This window comes from Fringilla coelebs (assembly GCF_963513975.1).
Source record: "Fringilla coelebs genome assembly, chromosome: 17".
NCBI classification, from domain to species: Eukaryota; Metazoa; Chordata; class Aves; order Passeriformes; family Fringillidae; genus Fringilla; species Fringilla coelebs.
The window spans coordinates 5,498,418-5,516,123 of NC_140043.1; the positions used below are offsets into that span (position 1 = coordinate 5,498,418).

The 17,706-nt window shown below is 45.7% G+C and overlaps 1 protein-coding gene across 3 annotated transcripts in view; it reads left to right on the forward strand.

The window, feature by feature from the left end:
• Window positions 1-17,706, forward strand: part of TAOK3 (TAO kinase 3) — a 63,565-nt gene that overhangs the window by 26,905 nt on the left and 18,954 nt on the right. Inside the window, exons 8-13 of one of the 3 annotated variants that reach the window (XM_084217091.1) lie at window positions 1,647-1,760; window positions 3,088-3,179; window positions 5,086-5,179; window positions 6,511-6,592; window positions 9,119-9,286; window positions 12,036-12,242. In XM_084217091.1, the coding sequence (XP_084073217.1) occupies window positions 1,647-1,760; window positions 3,088-3,179; window positions 5,086-5,179; window positions 6,511-6,592; window positions 9,119-9,286; window positions 12,036-12,242 (757 nt within the window). Of the gene's footprint in view, window positions 1-1,646; window positions 1,761-3,087; window positions 3,180-3,602; window positions 3,743-5,085; window positions 5,180-6,510; window positions 6,593-9,118; window positions 9,287-12,035; window positions 12,243-17,706 lie in introns of those variants that run through there. The other 2 variants (XM_084217092.1, XM_084217093.1) reach the window with 2 other exon arrangements.

The window sequence follows — 17,706 nt, forward strand, 5'->3', positions numbered from 1 at the left end:
TTTTTTCATGTTTACATGTGAATAAGTAAAACTGTGTTGGTTTTGGTAGCAGGGAGGCCACAGAGGTGTGATGGAATCGCAATTAGGTGATGGATAAGTCAAGGACAAAACCACCTGAGGAGAAATCCAGGCACTTTTCCATGGAAGGTGGCAGAGCCCTGAAACAGCTGCCCAGGGAGGGTGTGGATTTTCCCTCTCCGGGGACATTCCAAACCCTCCTGGCCGCGTTCCTGTGTCACTGCTCCAAGGGGGTTGCGCTGGGTGATCTCCAGAGGTCCCTTCCAACCCCAGCTGTGCTGTGCTTCTGTCAGCTGGGTTTTGTACCAAGGGTACAAAGAGTATTCCGGCTTTTCCCTGCTGAGGTGGGGAGGCCAATCTGCTCACCCAGAGATGAGGAGCAGCGACACATCCCTGCTTGTGCGGCTGCTGCGGCAGAGAGCGACGGGGGCACGGCCAGCCCTGCCCGGGCGGGGAGCGGCGCCGTGCTGCTGCCACAGCCCCAGCGAGAGCTTCCTCTGCCCGTGGGAACGGCGAGGCCGAGGGACAAGGGGCAGAATTTTGGGGTTGGGGACACGATTTTGGGGCTGGGGACGCGGTTTTGGGTTGGGGACGCGATTTTGGGTTGGGGACACGATTTTGGAGCGGGTCCGGCCCCGCACGGGGACCTGGCGCGGGGGCGCCACCTGGTGGCGAGGGGGCGGCACTGCAGCCCCCGCGCGGCTGATCGCGCGTGGAAACGGAGGGGTTTCTTGGGTTTTTATTGTTTAATTTAGTGTAAATAATAATTAAATTATTAAATAATTCAAGGCTGTGAGGTATGTTGCTGATGTGGCTGTTGAGCCGTGGTACAGAATCACAGCATGGTTTGGTTTGGAAGGGACTTTAAAGTTCATCCAGTGCCATCCCATCCATGGTAAGGGACATCTTCCACTGTCCCTGGTGGTTCCGAGTCCCGTCCAGCCTGGCCTTGGGCACTGCCAGGGATCCAGGGGCAGCCACAGCTGCTCTGGACACCCTGTGCCAGGGCCTCATCACCCTTATAGGGAAGGATTCCCTCCTAATTTCCCATCTAACCTGCTCTCTGTCAGTGGGAAGCCATTCCTTATGTCCTATCCCTCTATCCCTTGTAAAAAGGGAGTAAATCCCTCTCCATCTTTCTTGTAGGCTCCCTTCAGGTTATGGAAGGCCACAATTAGGTCACCCTGAAGCCTTCTTTTTTCCATTTCTTTCAGCCTTTCCTTGTGGGAGAGGTGCTCCTCCATCCCTTTGGCTGTTGTACAGGGAAGGTGACAGCGAATGTGACAGCCTGTGCTGTCCCTCTTGTACTTTTGAGGCGTTCATTCTTGCACACACACAAGACTTCAGCACTTGTCCTGGAGCAGAAGTGTTGGGATGTAGCACTTGTGGATGAAATATTCCATAATATTACTTTTGAAGCAGTATGGCAGTATATATTACTTTTGAAGCTGCCCAGGGAATGGGGGAGTAGAGGTTACTCTGGGCTTGCTGCTGCAGCACTGGCAGTGAATTCCTCTCTGTGTCTCTGTCCCAGCATTACAAATTGCAGACAAAGGCATCTCACCAGAGTTTGCATCATGCTGAATTACTTCTTTTTCCTCTTTTTTTTTTTTTTTTCTCTCTTAAAGGGATATTAAAGCTGGAAATATTCTTCTAACAGAACCAGGTCAAGTGAAACTCGCTGATTTTGGGTCTGCATCTATAGTCTGCCCTGCCAACTCTTTTGTGGGAACGCCTTACTGGTGAGTGAAGCCTGCAGTGCTTCAGTCCTTTATAGAACTGCTCTCTTCCCTTTCCAGGGCTTCACAATTCAATAACAATACCTGCATCAAAATCTTCATTGGCCAAGCACTTCTCCTGACATTCCTGTGTCCAGATCTTCAGGAAGTCTGTCCTTGCTCAGGGTCCATAAGGAGAGGTTTGGGCTGTGCAGTGCTTGGAAGTGCCATTGGCTTAAAAATACCTCACACTTGGCTCAGGTGATGGGACTGGGGCATTCATGGAGAAAGGGGATCCTGTTAGTCTGACTGGAAGTCACACAGCTCCTTCAGTCCTGTTTTGAAGGAATTGCTGAAGGGTCACCCGAGTTCCTTGGCATGCCCAGCACTGAGGACCAGCACAGCTCCATGCTCCACTGATTTTGTGGCAGAGGCCCCAGGCAGTGCTGGGAGGTCACCATGGCCCAGCCTTGGAATGAGGCTGTTTGGCAGGAAGCCTTTTTTTGGAAGAACACAATTTAAGAGGCTGAATTTTTGTAGGCTAGGCCTGCTGCTTCTCTGTCCCCACTTCATCCCTTTATCCTGGACAACCACTGTTCCCAGTTTCCCTGTTCCATTCATGGCTACACCCACAGGCTGCATTTTTCTGCTGGAAATGCTCCTGGTGTGCCAAGGGGCAGCCTGGGGAAGGGTGCAGGGGGTGCCTCTAGGGCTTTCCCAGCCCTTGCTGTCATCCTGGACCTACAATTCCTTTGGAAATAGGGGGTCTCCCATGTGCCAGTGTATTCTGCTAACAGGAAGATGATTGGGTTAATCCTTTTTCTCCCCCCCCCCTTTTCCCCTTCCTTTCTCCCCCCTTTTCCCCTTCCTTTCTCCCCCCTTTTCCCCTTCCTTTCTCCCCCCTTTTCCCCTTCCTTTCTCCCCCCCTTTCCCCTTCCTTACTCCCCCCCCTTTCCTCTTTCTTTTCTCTGTCCCTTTCCTCTTTTGCTTTTTGCCCCCTTTGCTCATTTCTCTCTCCTTTTCCCCTTGTTTTCTCTTCCTCTTTCCTCTTTTTTTCTCCCCTGTCCCCTTCTTTTCTCCCCCCCTTTCCTGTTCTTTTCTCTCCTCTTTCCTCTTTCACTTTCCCCCCCCTTCCTCTTTCTTTCTTCCCCCTTTCTTCTTTTGCTTCTCCCCCCTCCTCTGACAAGTTGCTGCTGTGGTCAGAGCTTGTTCCATTCCAGCAGACTCTTCCCCAGCTCCCTGCTGTCTCTGCTGGTCTGTGGCTCTGCTCAAGGGGCTGGAGCCACCTCAGCAGGTGTGGCTGGAGTGTCCCTGTGTGTCCCTGACACAGCCTTTGCTCTGTGCTTGGCAGGATGGCACCAGAGGTGATCCTGGCAATGGACGAGGGGCAGTACGATGGGAAGGTGGATGTTTGGTCCCTGGGGATCACATGCATCGAGTTAGGTGAGTGAACACACAGCTGAGGTGAGCAATTAACTCTGGGGAACAGCTGAGATGGGTCATTAACTCTGCAGTGTGTTAGGAACTCCTGCAAAAAGGGAGAATCCTTATTCCTCATCAGTTCTCCCCTTTAAAATGTCTTGGAGCACCCTGACAGTTGAGTTCAACCTTTTTCTGCTGGCAGATCACTGATGCACTGTGCTTTCATGTTAGTCTGGTGTGCTCAGTTATTCCCTGGAGAGCCAGAGCATTTTGCTCTTGAGTGAGAGGAAACCATGGTTTGTCATCTGTGTTTTCCAAGCTGCACTCTGAGAAAGTTGTCCCAGCTGTTGTGCCAAGGGAGCTGCTGTCCTAAGGATCATCTGTCAGAAGGGACCTACATTTAATTTTCAATTCTTCTTACTTCCCTGCTCTCTGAAACAAAAGTCTTCAGTCTCAGCTGAAAAGTTTGTGGCATGAGCCATCATGCACAGGTTCTTTATGGGAAGAGAAGAAAAGGGTTTGCACTTCAGAGGGCAAATGATGCACATCCACAGAGCCTGGAGCAGAGGTGAATGTGATGGCAGGTACACAGAGCAGTCTCTAAGTGTGTGTTTCAAGTTTGAATATTGACACTGCATGTGCTGAGTAGATTATTTTCAAAAATCAGTCTTGATATGGATTTTACTTAACAGCAGTACACCAAAGCTTATTATGTGGGTGAGTTCACTGACAATGTCATTGGTGAATGTTTAATCAGCAGAAATGTGTGAGATAACAAAGAGGGGGATGTGCAGAAGAAGTGTTGTCTGCAGAATTGAGATGGTGTAGATAACCAGTAACTAACATGGCTCTATTTCATGTGCCAGCATGCTGACACAGTCTGTATTTTGACATAAAGAATGCCAGAATGGGAAGTTTTGAGCTTCTGTTGTTGTGCATGGCCAATGATTTTTGTTTGTGTGGAGTTGAGGTGTGTGACAGCCTCCCAAGGAGTAAATCACAGCAGCAGGACAGACTCTGCAACCCTCTGTAGACACAGTGTTGGTACCAGCATTTCTGTGGAGCATTTGACTCAGGAACCTCAATGATGGATTTGCTTTCTTTAAAAATACCCTTTTGAGAAGCATTAAACTTTTTTAAACTTCAAACTTTGCATGAAATCCCTGTGTGAGCACAAGCTCAGGCAGCAGTGGCAGGAGAGCTCTTGTTGAGCAGTTTTTTTTGAATGCTGAGGTCTTAATTCCTGGTGTAGCTGAAGTGAGGGGTGATTGAGGAAAAGCAGATGTGGTGGTTTGCCTGCATGGCAGAGGCTCTGGCCTGAAAGTGCTGAGAAATCCTGGCACCACTGGCCCTGGTGAGAACCAGCCTCCCCCAGAACTGGGAGTTCTGCCCTCCTGAGAGGTCAGGGGCTGCTGGCCAGCTGCCCTCTGGGTGCAAGGACTGGGAAGGATTTCAGTGAGAGGGAGTTCATGGCACACCTGGCAGGTGAATTGGGTGACCTGTCCCACTTGCAGTGACAAATGAGGCAGGCAGCCACTTTTTCCTGCAATCCCCAAGTTCCAGCAGTGCATCAAACATCTGTGGGGACTGATACAGCACGTCCTGGCCCTTAAGATTAGTTTTACTCAGTTTCAGCTGATTTTGCCACAGCAGATCAGGTGTGAGATGTTGCAGTTAAAGTAAAATTTACTGCAAACTCTTCCTTCTAATTTGTATCCTGCTCTCTTTGGATTTTGTCATCCCTGTCCAAATGAACAGCAGCTTTCCTTGGGTGGGTGTGCTGGTCTAACTTGGAATATTAAAATAATTGGCCTAACTGTGATGGCAACAGCACTGGGTATTGATTTAGCAGTGCTCATACTTCCATACATTTCTCCTTTCTTTCCAGACAGCTTTATCACACCTTTCTGTTCTTTTTTCTTCCCAGCTGAAAGGAAGCCTCCACTTTTCAACATGAATGCAATGAGTGCCTTATATCACATAGCCCAGAACGATTCCCCTAGGTTACAATCAAATGAATGGTAAGAGAACCATTAACAGCTGATTTTTGTTGTTTACTTCCCTGAAAAAGCCCTGTGACACTGCACAGTTCAAGCCTGACAATGAACATGTTGGCTGCAGTGCAGTGATTTGTGTGTGTTCTCAAATCTTGTGCATGCTAGCTCAATTCTGACCTTCTGTCACTCTGGCTGTTCCACAATCTAAAAGTGTGGAGGTGTTAATTCTGAGGTGTAGCTGCTGTAGGAATTAAAATACTCTCAGATGTGTTAAACCAGCCATGGCTGAGCATTAGCAAAGTTTCCAGCTCCCAAAGATCTCTTGGCAGAAGTGTTGTTAGCATTGCTGTGCAGCTGAAACGTGGAGGAAGGGAGGGGAATGTGGAGGTAATTGGATATTTTTGTCAGTGGAGGACTCCAAAAGCCCTCAGAGCTCTGTGGCCAGTGAACACTCCCTGTGCTCCAGGCTTGTTCCAGAATCTGAGCTTGGATACAGGAACACTTGGTTATTCTGTGGGTTCCCAGGAATGGAATGTTGCTGTTGGGTGATGCTTGGCAGAGGCTGCAGAAGGCTCAAAACAAAAGCTCCTGGTGAGGTGTGGAGTTCCCCCGTTTCTCTGCTGGCCATTTGAGCAGCACAACTGTTTAATTGCTGATCATTGTATCAAGACCACTCCAGTTTCCTTATTTCACCCTCTCTGTTTTGGCCATTTTTCAAGGTTCCAGGAGCTTGCTCTGCTGCCTGCAGTGTGGTCCCCACGTTCTGTGCAGGGTTTGCAGTGCAGAGCAGAGGCAGCTGTGGATAAACCCAGCACCACATCGGTGCTCTGGATTGCAAGCCCTTGTTTACAGTGCCCTGTTTGCTCTCTTGGAGTCACCAAGGTGCCTTTTGTGCCCCTTTTCAGTCCAGTGACACCAGAAAAATCAGCTGGGTTAGAACCTCAAATAAAGCCTCAAGTATTGAACTGAGCATTGAGGCAGGGCTCCCTCTGCAACCGCCCAGAGATCAGTGAGTGCATTTCTGGAGTTCATTCCACTGTCCTTTGTTTTTAAGCAGTTGAAGCAAAATCAGAAATAGTGACTGGTACATGTAGTTCTCACTTGATTTTCAGTTTGTGCTTGGGGATAGTTGTGTGTCCATGTTGTTTCAACAGCCTTTAATTGGGAAAAAACTTATGAGATCAACTTAGAATTTGGAAAAAACCCACTTACTTTCTCTGCCTTAGAACTTAAGAACAAATCAATCAATGTTTTTCTTTTGCTTTGCACTGCTAAGTTTGAATATATTCCAGATCCTGAGCTTCTTTTTTAATTCAGATTTTTAAATTTTTTTTTTAAATTTTTTGATTTTGCAGGTCAGACTCCTTTAGGGGATTTGTTGATTACTGCTTACAGAAAATACCTCAGGAAAGGCCATCATCAACAGATTTGTTACGGGTAATTTATCAAATCTTTTCCAGAAATCTGGGGGGAAATCTGTTTGTCTACCAAAATAATTGTAAAGATGGTGAACAAATATTTGCCCTTACAAAAATCCACTCTTTGGTTGGTTTTTTTCTTTTCTTTTCCCCTCCATTCATGCATCACTCTTAGCAGTTAAGAATAGCATTAAGGGGATAGGCCAAGGCTGACTTCCTCCCCTAATCAAACCACCAGACCCAAAAGTTGTTTAAATCCTTTTAATGGTTTCTATACTGAGCCCAATTAATTAAACTCATTTTGGAAATAACTGGATCACTTTGGAAGGGGTTGTTACAGGTCCCTAATTGCCAGGAGCCTGTAGGAGGGGCACCTGGAGTGATGTGTGTAGAGTTTGCCAGGGGTTTGTCAGTGAATCATGAATCAGTTCCAGTTTAAGTCATTTTGGCTCAGTTTACCTGGGAAATAGAGGAACTGTTTACAGCTCCAAGGCCTTTGCTTTTGGGGAATTCAGGAGCAGCCTTCCATCAGAAGGTAGGGGGATGTGAAATCCTCTCCAGCCCCTTTTCCATCAGGCTTTTCTTTAAAGTTGATTATTAGCCCTGCTCTCCCTCTGGCTGCCAATGACCTCTCCAGGTAAATGATGAAGGAGCTGTTTGTGCTCCCTTTGGCACCTGGTGTATTTTTTTATTTCCTGTGGTACATTTGTGCTGTGGCAAATAATCAGTGTTTTGTTCCCTGGTTTTACTTGTAGCACCCTGACCAGCTAATAAGTTTATGTTGTGAGTTTTGGAATGATTCATTCCTGGGGATTGGCAGCCTTGCTGCTCTCTAGGAACAGGCTGAGTTCATTGAAGGATGTCATTTCAGGAGTACCTTAGGTTGGAGTCTGTACAAGAAATTAGAGCTGAGATCTGAGTGTGAAATCCTGTCTGTTCCATATTTTATATTTATATTTTATTTATATTTATGTCTGCCCTACACTTTTCACGTGGTCACATTTTCATATTTGAGTGCACACATAGAATGGATTTAGGTTCAGGATCATGGTTCCAGATGCTTTGCTGCTTTCTAAAAATGATCTACAATGAGATAAAAATGGGTTCCTTTTTTTCCTCATCATAAATAAGCTGCAGATTGTTACTGTTCACAGAGAAATAAATGGTGGTTATCTGCATTGAGGAGCAGAAATGATTCATTTTGTTTCTGTGTGAAATGATGTTAAGAACTTTTAGCTCTGATTCAAAAATAAACACCATCACTACAAGCAAAATTGGGTACTGAAATGACTGGCTGTCCCCAGTAGCAAAACTCAAATGCACAGCGGTTTGAATTCAATTAAAAATGAGAAATCAGCTTGTGGCATGATGCTTTCCTTGTTTATTTACAAATCATTAAAAGATGATTAGCTCATCCTTTCAGCCCTTTTGTTGAAGGCTCCTGTTTTAGGGTGGCTGGGGCTCCATGTGCTGCTCACTCCAGCTCCAGGGGATGAGTTCACTCCTGAGTGAGCCCACAGGAGATCTGGGAGGCTGAGCAGGCAGAGCTGACCCTCCTGAGAATTTCCTTGCAGGTGGGTCCAGCTGTTGAGGCTCTAACAAAAGCCCCTTGTGGATTTGCAATGTGCAGCAGAGAACAACTCTTTTTCACCCTTTTTTTTCCCCATTGCCAGTTTTTCTGTTTTCACCATTTTTCTATTTTTCTACAAGCATGCAGAGGATGTTTGTGCCCTAAAGCTATCCCTCCTGGGAGCTACTAAGCAGCACACCCAGCTGTAGGGATCCCATAAAAGCATTGGCAAGTGTTCACTCAGGTTATCTGCTTTAGCCAGGGTTAAATGGGAAAGCTGGAGACTTTTGTATCCACTGCCAGCTGTACGGTTCAGGAGAATGTATCTGATAAATCAGAGAAGAGGCTTTAATCATGTTCCTAAATACCATTAAGGAATTTATGAAGTCTGCACTTAAAACCTGTGCAGGAGTTGGCAAGAGCCTGATTTGATTTCAACTCTGGCTACAAAAGTTTTAGGTATAACTAAACTTTGTGGTCTCCTTGCTGGTTTTATGTGTGAATTGGAATAGATGGATGCAGGATAAATCTTTGCAGGTTGATTCTTCTTTGTTCTGGATGCATTTTGTTCATTCCTGTGCCTCCAAGGTTTTTAAGTGTCACCTTGTGTGTTTTGAATGAACCCACTCAGGAAGGGACAAATCATCTCTGCAGCCTGGAGAGCACAGAAAACCTGACCCCAGCACAAGCTCAGTGTGTTTGGAGCCTTTCAGAAAGGCTATTACCAGTTATTGAATATCAACAGATAAATTGCAAGATTGGGAGGTGTCCCTTCAGGGCTCTGACAAGTCCCCTACTGTCCCAGTTCAACCCCAGAGTCTGCCCTGAGGGGTTCTGTCTTCTTTAACAAGACCCCACTGTCCCTGGTTTAAGCCCAGAGGTGACCCCAGTGGGATGCTCTGTCTCCTCTAACAAGTCCCCACTGTCCCTGGTTTAAGCCCAGAGCTCACCCCAGTTCTGTCTCCTTTACCCCAGCACGATTTTGTCCGCCGGGAGCGGCCACCCAGAGTGCTCCTAGACCTGATCCAGAGGACCAAGGATGCAGTGAGGGAGCTGGACAACCTGCAGTACCGGAAAATGAAGAAAATCCTCTTCCAGGAGACACGGAATGGCCCCCTGAACGAGTCCCAGGAGGAGGAGGAGGTACTGGGAATGGTTTGTCACCCCATTCCCACTGTTGCCAGTCCTTTCAGGGCCAGGGAGGTGTTGCTGTCCTTAGGGTGGCAGAACAAGCAGAGCCTAGGTGAGGGATGTTGTTGGAATCTCATCTGGGTCAGCAGAGAGGCAGGAGAGGATAATGAGTGAAAGAGTCCTTGCTCAGTGTTAATGCTGCCAATTACTGTACATGTGGAACTTTGGATTTTTTCCAGTGCTGCCCTTTCTTTTGGAAGCCTTAGGGAAGAAACTCATTCTGAGGGAGGTTCTCTGTGAGAAGTGGCTCCCAGCCTGTGTGGAGGAGGGTCTTTGACAGCCCAAGCTTTTCTTTCTCATCTGCACAGTCAAAACAACTCCATTAATGTTAATATTTTTTCAATTACCATAACTTTACTGTGAAGTAATTGGACTCTCATGAGCTGAAAAGCAAATCACCAAATTAGTAAGACTTATTTTTTTTAAATTCTTTAATGTTAAGGAAGAAAAAGGTTAAAGACCTAAAATGCAGCTTCAGTTTAAATCTTGTTATAAACAACCCACTTAATCAGTGTATGATAATTGACCCTAACTGTGGCTGAGAGAAGAAAACCAGTCATTTTTCAATTGATGAACTTAGATGGAAATTAATGTCACTTGGTGCAGGCACAGTGCATAAATAAATCCATGACTGCTTCTCAGTGAAAAACACTGACAGACAAATGGATGTCTGTGTTCCTTTGCTCCAGTGGAGTGAGGCAGTAACACACAGCAAGGTGCCCAGGCTCAGAGGATCTTCAGGAGCTTGGGTTTGAGGTTTGTGGGTGTCAAATACTCCTTGAGAGCTAAACTGGTTGAAGAAATGGGCAGGTGGGTCTCAGGTGGAGCTGCAGGAGGAGGGGACTGGCACTTTGTGAAGCTGCCCCCAAGGAGCAAGAGCAGCAACTGCTGTGATTGAAGGTCCCCTCCAGCTTCCAGACCTGGAGCTTAGCTGGGGACTGGGGGATTGTCAGACTTGTGCACTGAAACCTCCCAGTTTCTCTCCCCACAAGTGCCAAGCTGTCAGCAGAGTGCCAGGGAATGATTTCCCCCTTGGCTGTTGAGCACTTGCAGCTCAACAGGAAACACACGGTGGTGTTTGGCGTGTCCCTGTTCCTCCTGTCCCCACTCCTGAGGAGAGCAGGGAGAAGAGCTGCTGTAGCTGCAGGGAGGGCAGGGATGCAGCTGACACTCTGCATGTGCACAGCATGCTCTGCACTGAGCCTGAGCCCTGTCCCAGCACAGGAGGTGTCACTGCTCGTGTGTGTGTGTCACTAACTGGGCAGGGAGAGCAGACCCAGCACGTGCTGAGCTGGGGACACAACCTGCCCCACTGGAAATGCCACCAGGCACTTCCTCCTTCTACCTTGGGCTTTCTAAGGTGGAAGATGAGCCTTAAAAATCTTTAACATGCAAAATATTACTAATGCTTTCCTCAGAGCCCTCCCAGGAAGGTGAAAGTTGAAGTCAGGAAGCCATTGCTAAGGTTGCATATGCAATCTCATCTCTGTCCTTCCTGCATAAACATTCATTAATGACACAGCCTCAGATCCTTCATTATGTGATTTCTTCTGCAACTCTACATAAGCATCCTGAAAATATTTCCATTCCCCTGTGTTCTCTGTAAAATAGTATTATTCTGGATTTTAAGTGCTCTCACACAGGCTCTGAATGATCTGCTGATTGCTTAAAAAATAATCACACAATCAAAGGCAAATCTGTCAAGTCTCAATTTTATCTTTCTGTCGGCCTCCAACAAAATGAGTTCCCTGTTAATTGATTTGTAATGGAATTCTCCCCAAGCTCCCTTCAGAGGCCAGGGCAAACTGGATGCAGCAGCAGGCTGCTCATTTTAGTGAGTCAAGGCTGCTTCACCCCAGGAACTGAAGGATGTTCAGAGTTCTGTCCTCACTGTGAGCTCCTTACGAGCCTCTTTGGTGCCACTAGTTAATTACAAAGGACTCCATAAATTCTCTCAATCAGTCCAGACTAAGTGCATACTCTGGCATTTCTGAACTCCTATGGGTATGGAAGAAGAAAAAAGGCTGCTAACTCCTAATATTTGGCTATAGAATCAAAAGTACCTCTTATATGAGGAATCTTTGTCTATGTATATCCAAGTTTTAACCCCTATAATAATGCAGGCTCGTCTGAATCAGCTGCTAAGATTCTTCACTCACCTTTATCTTGGCTGTCAACACAAGGTTCAAGGGGTTTTTAGCTTGATAAAATGGAATTGCTGACTGCTTGGGAGGTTAAAACCTCTACACCGTGAAGAATATATAAAATAATAAATAGATTCATTGTCTTAGATATTTTCTGATTCAGGAAATGTGTTATAGCAGATCCTGACTTGAAGCATTGTTTTAGTTCAAACTTGGATCATTTCTCTTAATTATGAGGCTCCTTCCACCAGCCATCCAGTATTCCTGGATGTCTCCTTTCAAGCCAAGAGCCATGCCCAGACTTAGGGATATGTAGGAAAAAAAAATGGCTTGAAAGCTGATGTGATCAGATTGCAGGGGAAAAGGCAGGAGCTGCCTGCCCGATATGGAGCATTCCAGAACCCAAACAACCCTTTGAGATGTGCAGTTGGCAAAATAATGCCCAAAGACCCTTGAAGCCTGCAGAGTCACCTTTAAAACAAACTCTGGGCGTTGCAGGCACGTGCTGGGCAGGAGATCTCCTGCAGGATCTGTAACTGATGCCCCTTGTTTTATAGGACAGTGAGCATGGATCAAACCTGAGTAGGAAGATGGACAGTCTGGGCAGCAACCATTCCATCCCCAGCATGTCTGTGAGCACAGGCAGCCAGAGCAGCAGTGTGAGCAGCATGCAGGAGGTCCTGGATGAGAGCAGCCCTGAGCTGGTCATGATGCATAGTGACGAGAGCACCATTAATTCCACCTCCTCCGTTGTTCACAAGAAGGTACGTGTGCCCTGCTGCTCTGTGCTGAGAGCAGGAGCTGCTGCTGGCCTTGCCAGAGTCAAGTTCTGTGGGGTTTTTGTCTTTAAAAGCATCCAAAGAGCCTCTGCCCATGGAAAGATGTTGCTTCTCAAGGAGCTGTCAGTGCCTAGGCAGGGTCACCAGGCTCCCCGCATGCCCAGCCCTGCATGTGCGCCTCTTCCTCTGCTTGGGACACCCTTGTTTCCTTGGGAATGCCTGTGCTGTGCTCTGTGTTGGTGCTGGCAGCCAAGCTAACCCTCTGCCAGGCACAGTGTGTGATTCAAACCTGCCTGCACTTGGATTTCCCTTCTGAGGAGTGGAAGTGTGCAGAGCTTTGGACCCTTCCCACGAGGTACGTTTGGAGTCGAGTCCCACTCAATGCTTTCCTGCTGCTTTGCTGCATGCTGTGATCTGATGCCTTTCCTTTTCCTAGGGCTGGATCTCGAGCTAAGGTTGTCTAGCTGTAAGCCAGCATCTCATCTCCACTGTTTGTCTGACTGAAATAGTTTTGGCTTGGCCTTGGCAGTGTCATTTGCTAGTGGGCAGCAAAATGTAGGTTGGTTGTGTTGGTTTCGTTTGCAAGGAACTTCAAAGTGTACATGTGCTTTTTGCCAGAGGAGCTGAAACGTTGCAACAGCATGAAAAGGATGAATTTCTTGTTTGTAAGGTTACAGTAAGGCTTGGTTGTAACTAACTAAATATTTGTAAGCAGTTTTTCCTCCTGAAGTGCAGGGTTTGTGACGTTGAATATTAAGAACTATTGAAACATTTTGTCTTCAACAAAACATGGTCTTACGTATTTAAAGATACTGGCAGAGAAGTTGCAAAGGTTTTAGGGGTTTGCTTCTTTCCTAAAGGCATTTGACAGCATCTTTAGAGAAGATTGTTTATTCAGAAAGGTGAAATTAAGGTGTTAGGTACCAAATGCCAGCCCATGGAACTGTCCTGAATGAAGAGCAGCACCACTGATGGATGTTCTGGGTGGTTATGATTGGAGCTCTTTCTTATTTTGTGTAGGCTTTCAAAAGGTGTGTTAACTTTTAATTTCATGTTGTTAAATTGCCATATTTACTTGTGCATTAAAATGGAAGTTTGAGGGACTGATTTACACAGAATTCATAGGTTATAATCACTGCTCAGAGTTGTTATATTTGATAAAAACAAAACACGAGCTGCTCCCACCAGACATAAATGGCACTTGTGAAAGGAGTGGAGTTCCTGCTTTTAAGAGTAATATTGTGTTTTATAATGGTTGTATGACACTGTAAAGTATAAATACAGCATTTCTGATGCTGTGAATTCAGTCCTCCTAGACTTTGTGTAGAATGCACAAACAGGACACCACATGGAAGTTTTTATCTGGTTTGAAAAAAACCCAAGGGTGTCTTGCACACTCGTAACTGAAGTAGTATAAAAGAAATCCCCTCTAGATCACTCAACCCAGGTGTTTTAGGGTAATTTTGGGAGCAGAAAGCCCAGATCTGCACTGATGGTCTTCACAAAACAATTAATGGTTGGCTAGGACTGCTGATCCTTGGAGTGGATTCCTTCTCCATTAGAAAATGTTCCCTTCTGCTGTATGTAATTCATAAAGCAGATCTGGACTCTGTATATTCCAGGACATATTCCAGTCTGCAAATATATTGTTTTAATTTAGTACACTATTTTTTTATACTTTGTTACTTTGGGGAATGCAATCTTAAATGGAAAACTGCTTCACATGTGTATTAATACATGTTAAGAGACTAAAATTGGAGCTGGACATTTCAGGGCGATTTATATCCACATCCCACTTTTTTTTCAAGGTAAAGTTCCTTGTTCCATCAAGATCTCAGTTTGTCTTTGTGCTTTAATTGCATTTCTGGAAACTGGGATGAAGCTGAGTTTTGGGTATCGCTCTGGAGCCCCTCACAAACTCAATGGGAAGAGCTGGAGTCGAAGTTGAATTTAAGCTCATTTAATCAGCCTTTAAAAGCCAAAAAGAAAATACTGATGAACATAAACAGCACTTTGTGGGTACAGGGTCACATATGAGATGGTTTTGAGATGGGTGAAGTCAGAAGTGGTGTATAAAATTGTGGTATCCCACAAACGTGTTAATGAACAACCTCCAGATTGTGGAAGGGGTCCAAGAAGGCAAAATGGCTTGGAGTGTTGATATTTCCTATGGCTCAGAGCTCTGAAAAGTCAGAGCCCTGCTGGTGTTTTGGGCCACAGCCCCAGAATGTCACATGCAGGTAAAACATAGGCTGGAGGAGTCTGTGGTGGTTGAGGTGCAGCTCTGAGCCCTCAGTGCCTCCAGCTGCTACCTGGTGTGGAGAGCCAGGCTGGGCTGGCCTGGAGGAAAGCAGGAGCAGCCATCCATCCCTGAGTGCTGCTGGGCTGGAGGAAAGCAGGAGCAGCCATCCATCCCTGGGTGCTGCTGGGCTGGTCTGGAGGAAAGCAGGAGCAGCCATCCATCCCTGAGTGCTGCTGGGCTGGAGGAAAGCAGGAGCAGCCATCCATCCCTGAGTGCTGCTGGGCTGGAGGAAAGCAGGAGCAGCCATCCACCCCTGAGTGCTGCTGGGCTGGGAGAAGCCTCAGGAGCACCCCTGGCATCTGTCCTGTGACCTACCCTGAGGCAGAGGCTTAGGGAAGAGGCTGATGGAGTAAAAGCACTTGTAAACAACTCATTCTCTTTCTTTTTTTTAACAGCTGCTAGTTGGCTGTAACTTCCAAAAATGTTTTGTGGTCACAGGGTAAGTGAAATGACGTGTTCTGGTCTGGTTCATTGTCACTGGCTATGCTAGTTCATGGCAGCCAAGGTGCTTGGGGTTTGCTGCACTTGGGATGAATCCTCTGTGGAAAACAACCCCTCCCACAGCACAGCAGGGCTCCATGGTTTCTAAACTTGTACTTAAAACTAAAGTGACTCCCACCTGTCAGAGTACACCTGTTAGGCTGGAAGAAAAATCACCAGACAGGAATAAAACATTGAAAATAATAACAAGCCATAATTGAATGTGGAGCTTTTTGTGTTATTTAGTTTATAGCTGTGTCCTGAAGTCCTAGGAGGGCAATCAGTGATCTACTCAGGCAGGAAGCCCATCCATGGGATCAAACCCTGCTCCCTCAGGAGGACACCTTAATCACCATGTTCTTCTCAGGAAATTCAGATGTCTGGCTGGAGTGAGGAAGTTTTCCTTGCCCTTTTGCACGTTGGTGAGCTCCTCCATGTGCATCTCAGTATGCCCAGTGTAAGAACTCTCTTCTGAATACAGTTAAATAACTCTGCTGCTCCATGCAAGGGGCATCTTGCCCATGGATACACATTGTCACATCCATCTCCCTTCAGGAGTTTTCAGCTGCACAGGCTGAGAGCTGAAGAGTAAGTGACAGCTCTGATACAAACCCAACTGTACCTGAGAGCCCCAAAAAATGATAAAATGGGGCAGGGAGTAAAACTCCAAATACACTGTGCTTCAAAGACACATAACCCAGATTTTAAAATCAGATAAATATCAGTTAATTCATCTTAAAAATGAAGATTAAGATTTTTGGCTCCCAGAGTAAGACAATAAAGTGAGTGTAGGCATCAGAGATGTTCTGTCACCTGTTTTGTTCAGCTGCTGGTAAATGGCAGTGTGGGCATTGTGGCTTCTCAGAAATATTTCATTGTCCTCAATGAATTTATTATTATTTTATATCTGCAAAACTATAATAATAAGGCATTGTAATCTTTTAATCTAAACAAAAAGCCAGTGCAATATTGGTTTTTTTTCAACTGCAGTGCTCAGGTGTTGCTGTTTCTTGCTTCAGTCTTAAAATACATCAGTGCTTTCTGAAACTTGGGCAGTAAAATATCAGGGAAAACTTGTGATTAAGATTTGGTTTTTAACACAAAGATGGAAAAGAGGATCTTTGTAGTTGATCATCACAAATTCTCACCCAATCTCTGTAATAATAAAGTACTTTTACAATAACTGCTGCAGCTTGAGTGACTTCCCAGATCCTGTAAATTAACCTGTGCACATCTCCTGTTGCTGCTCCAATTAATTTCAGCATTTGTGGGGAATTTTGTGCATGGAGAGAGCTTAAACCTCCCTGTTGATTATCAAGGCACTTAAAGCAGTGTATTAAGACAAATGGTGCCACACTGTTGTTTTCCTTGTTCTTTAAATTCCTAGAAAGCACAAAGGGATTTGCTGCAATTCCATGGAAGTCCTTAGTGTGGCTTGGAAATTGTCTTTCCTGTTTGTCTGGCAGCAGTTAAGGAGTCCTCCTGTGTCTCTGGAGGTTTTATTTGGTGTGCATAGCAAAAAAAAAAAACAACCCAGAGGGAAAGGGAGTGTTCCTCCTGAGGAGAAGGTGGAGGTGTCCCAGCTTTGGGCTGGGCAGAATTTGGATGGGAAAGGCCTTTTTTCAGTGAGGAGAAGGGTGAAAAGGCAGTGTGTGGTAGAACTGGGATGGGACTGAGAGCAAAATCCTCCCTGTGTTGGATTTTGAGCTGGTGGTTTGACACAAAGTCATTGTGAGGTGCTCAGTTCACCAGGAGCAGCCATTCAGATCCAGCTGGGAGCACCCCTGGAAGCTCAGATAATTCTGTGAGAGTATTTGAGAATGGTTTTGTCCTGGCAATGTCCCAGCCAAATCCCCCCCTTTGTTTGGATCAACCTGAAAACTCTTAATGTGGATGATACAGTCAGAAGAACAAATTGTTCCTTGAGTAGGAAGTTGAAGATTTTGGATTGTTGGTCCTGAAGAAAAGGATTTTAATGAATGAGTTGTGAGCTGAGCATGCATAAAGTTGCATCCTTAAGGTAAACATTGCAAAAAACCCACAGAAAACAGGTGGGAAATGAAGTGTATCTAGAGGATACATTACTTTAAAAACAAACCAGGGTTTAAAATGCAGATGTGGGGCTGAGAGGTACCCTGACCCAAACTTGGTGAGTTTCTGGGATGCCTTCAGTCAGATTTTCTTTATTGGGTGCCATGAGCTGAGGTACCAATTTTGTGTCTTTGTTTCCCACACATCTGAAACTAAAAGTTGGAAACAAAATTTCCTTATCTGTGCCAACAGTTGCAACTGCAGTGTCTCTTAGCAAGTTTTTGGGATAAGAATAATTTTGTTTTAAAATAAAAGTAGCAAAATTCTGTTTTTCTGGGTTTGTAGGGAGATATTTGTCTTTGCTATCAGTCACCTCATCTGAGGGAGGCTGATGGAGATGTGGCTACTCATGGATTTATTTCTCTTACCAGCTGAATTTTTTGTCCCCTTGAAATTGATCATTTGGCTTGCTCAGTTGCAAAGGAATTTTCCCATTCCTTGCCCAGCTGAGTTTGAAATGCAGAATGTGGTTAATTCACATTCCTGAAGGGCAATTTAATTCTACTCTGAGCTTCTCATGTGCACTGAGGTAACCAGAGATCCCATAAAACAAGGCCAGGGTGAAGCTCTGCCCTC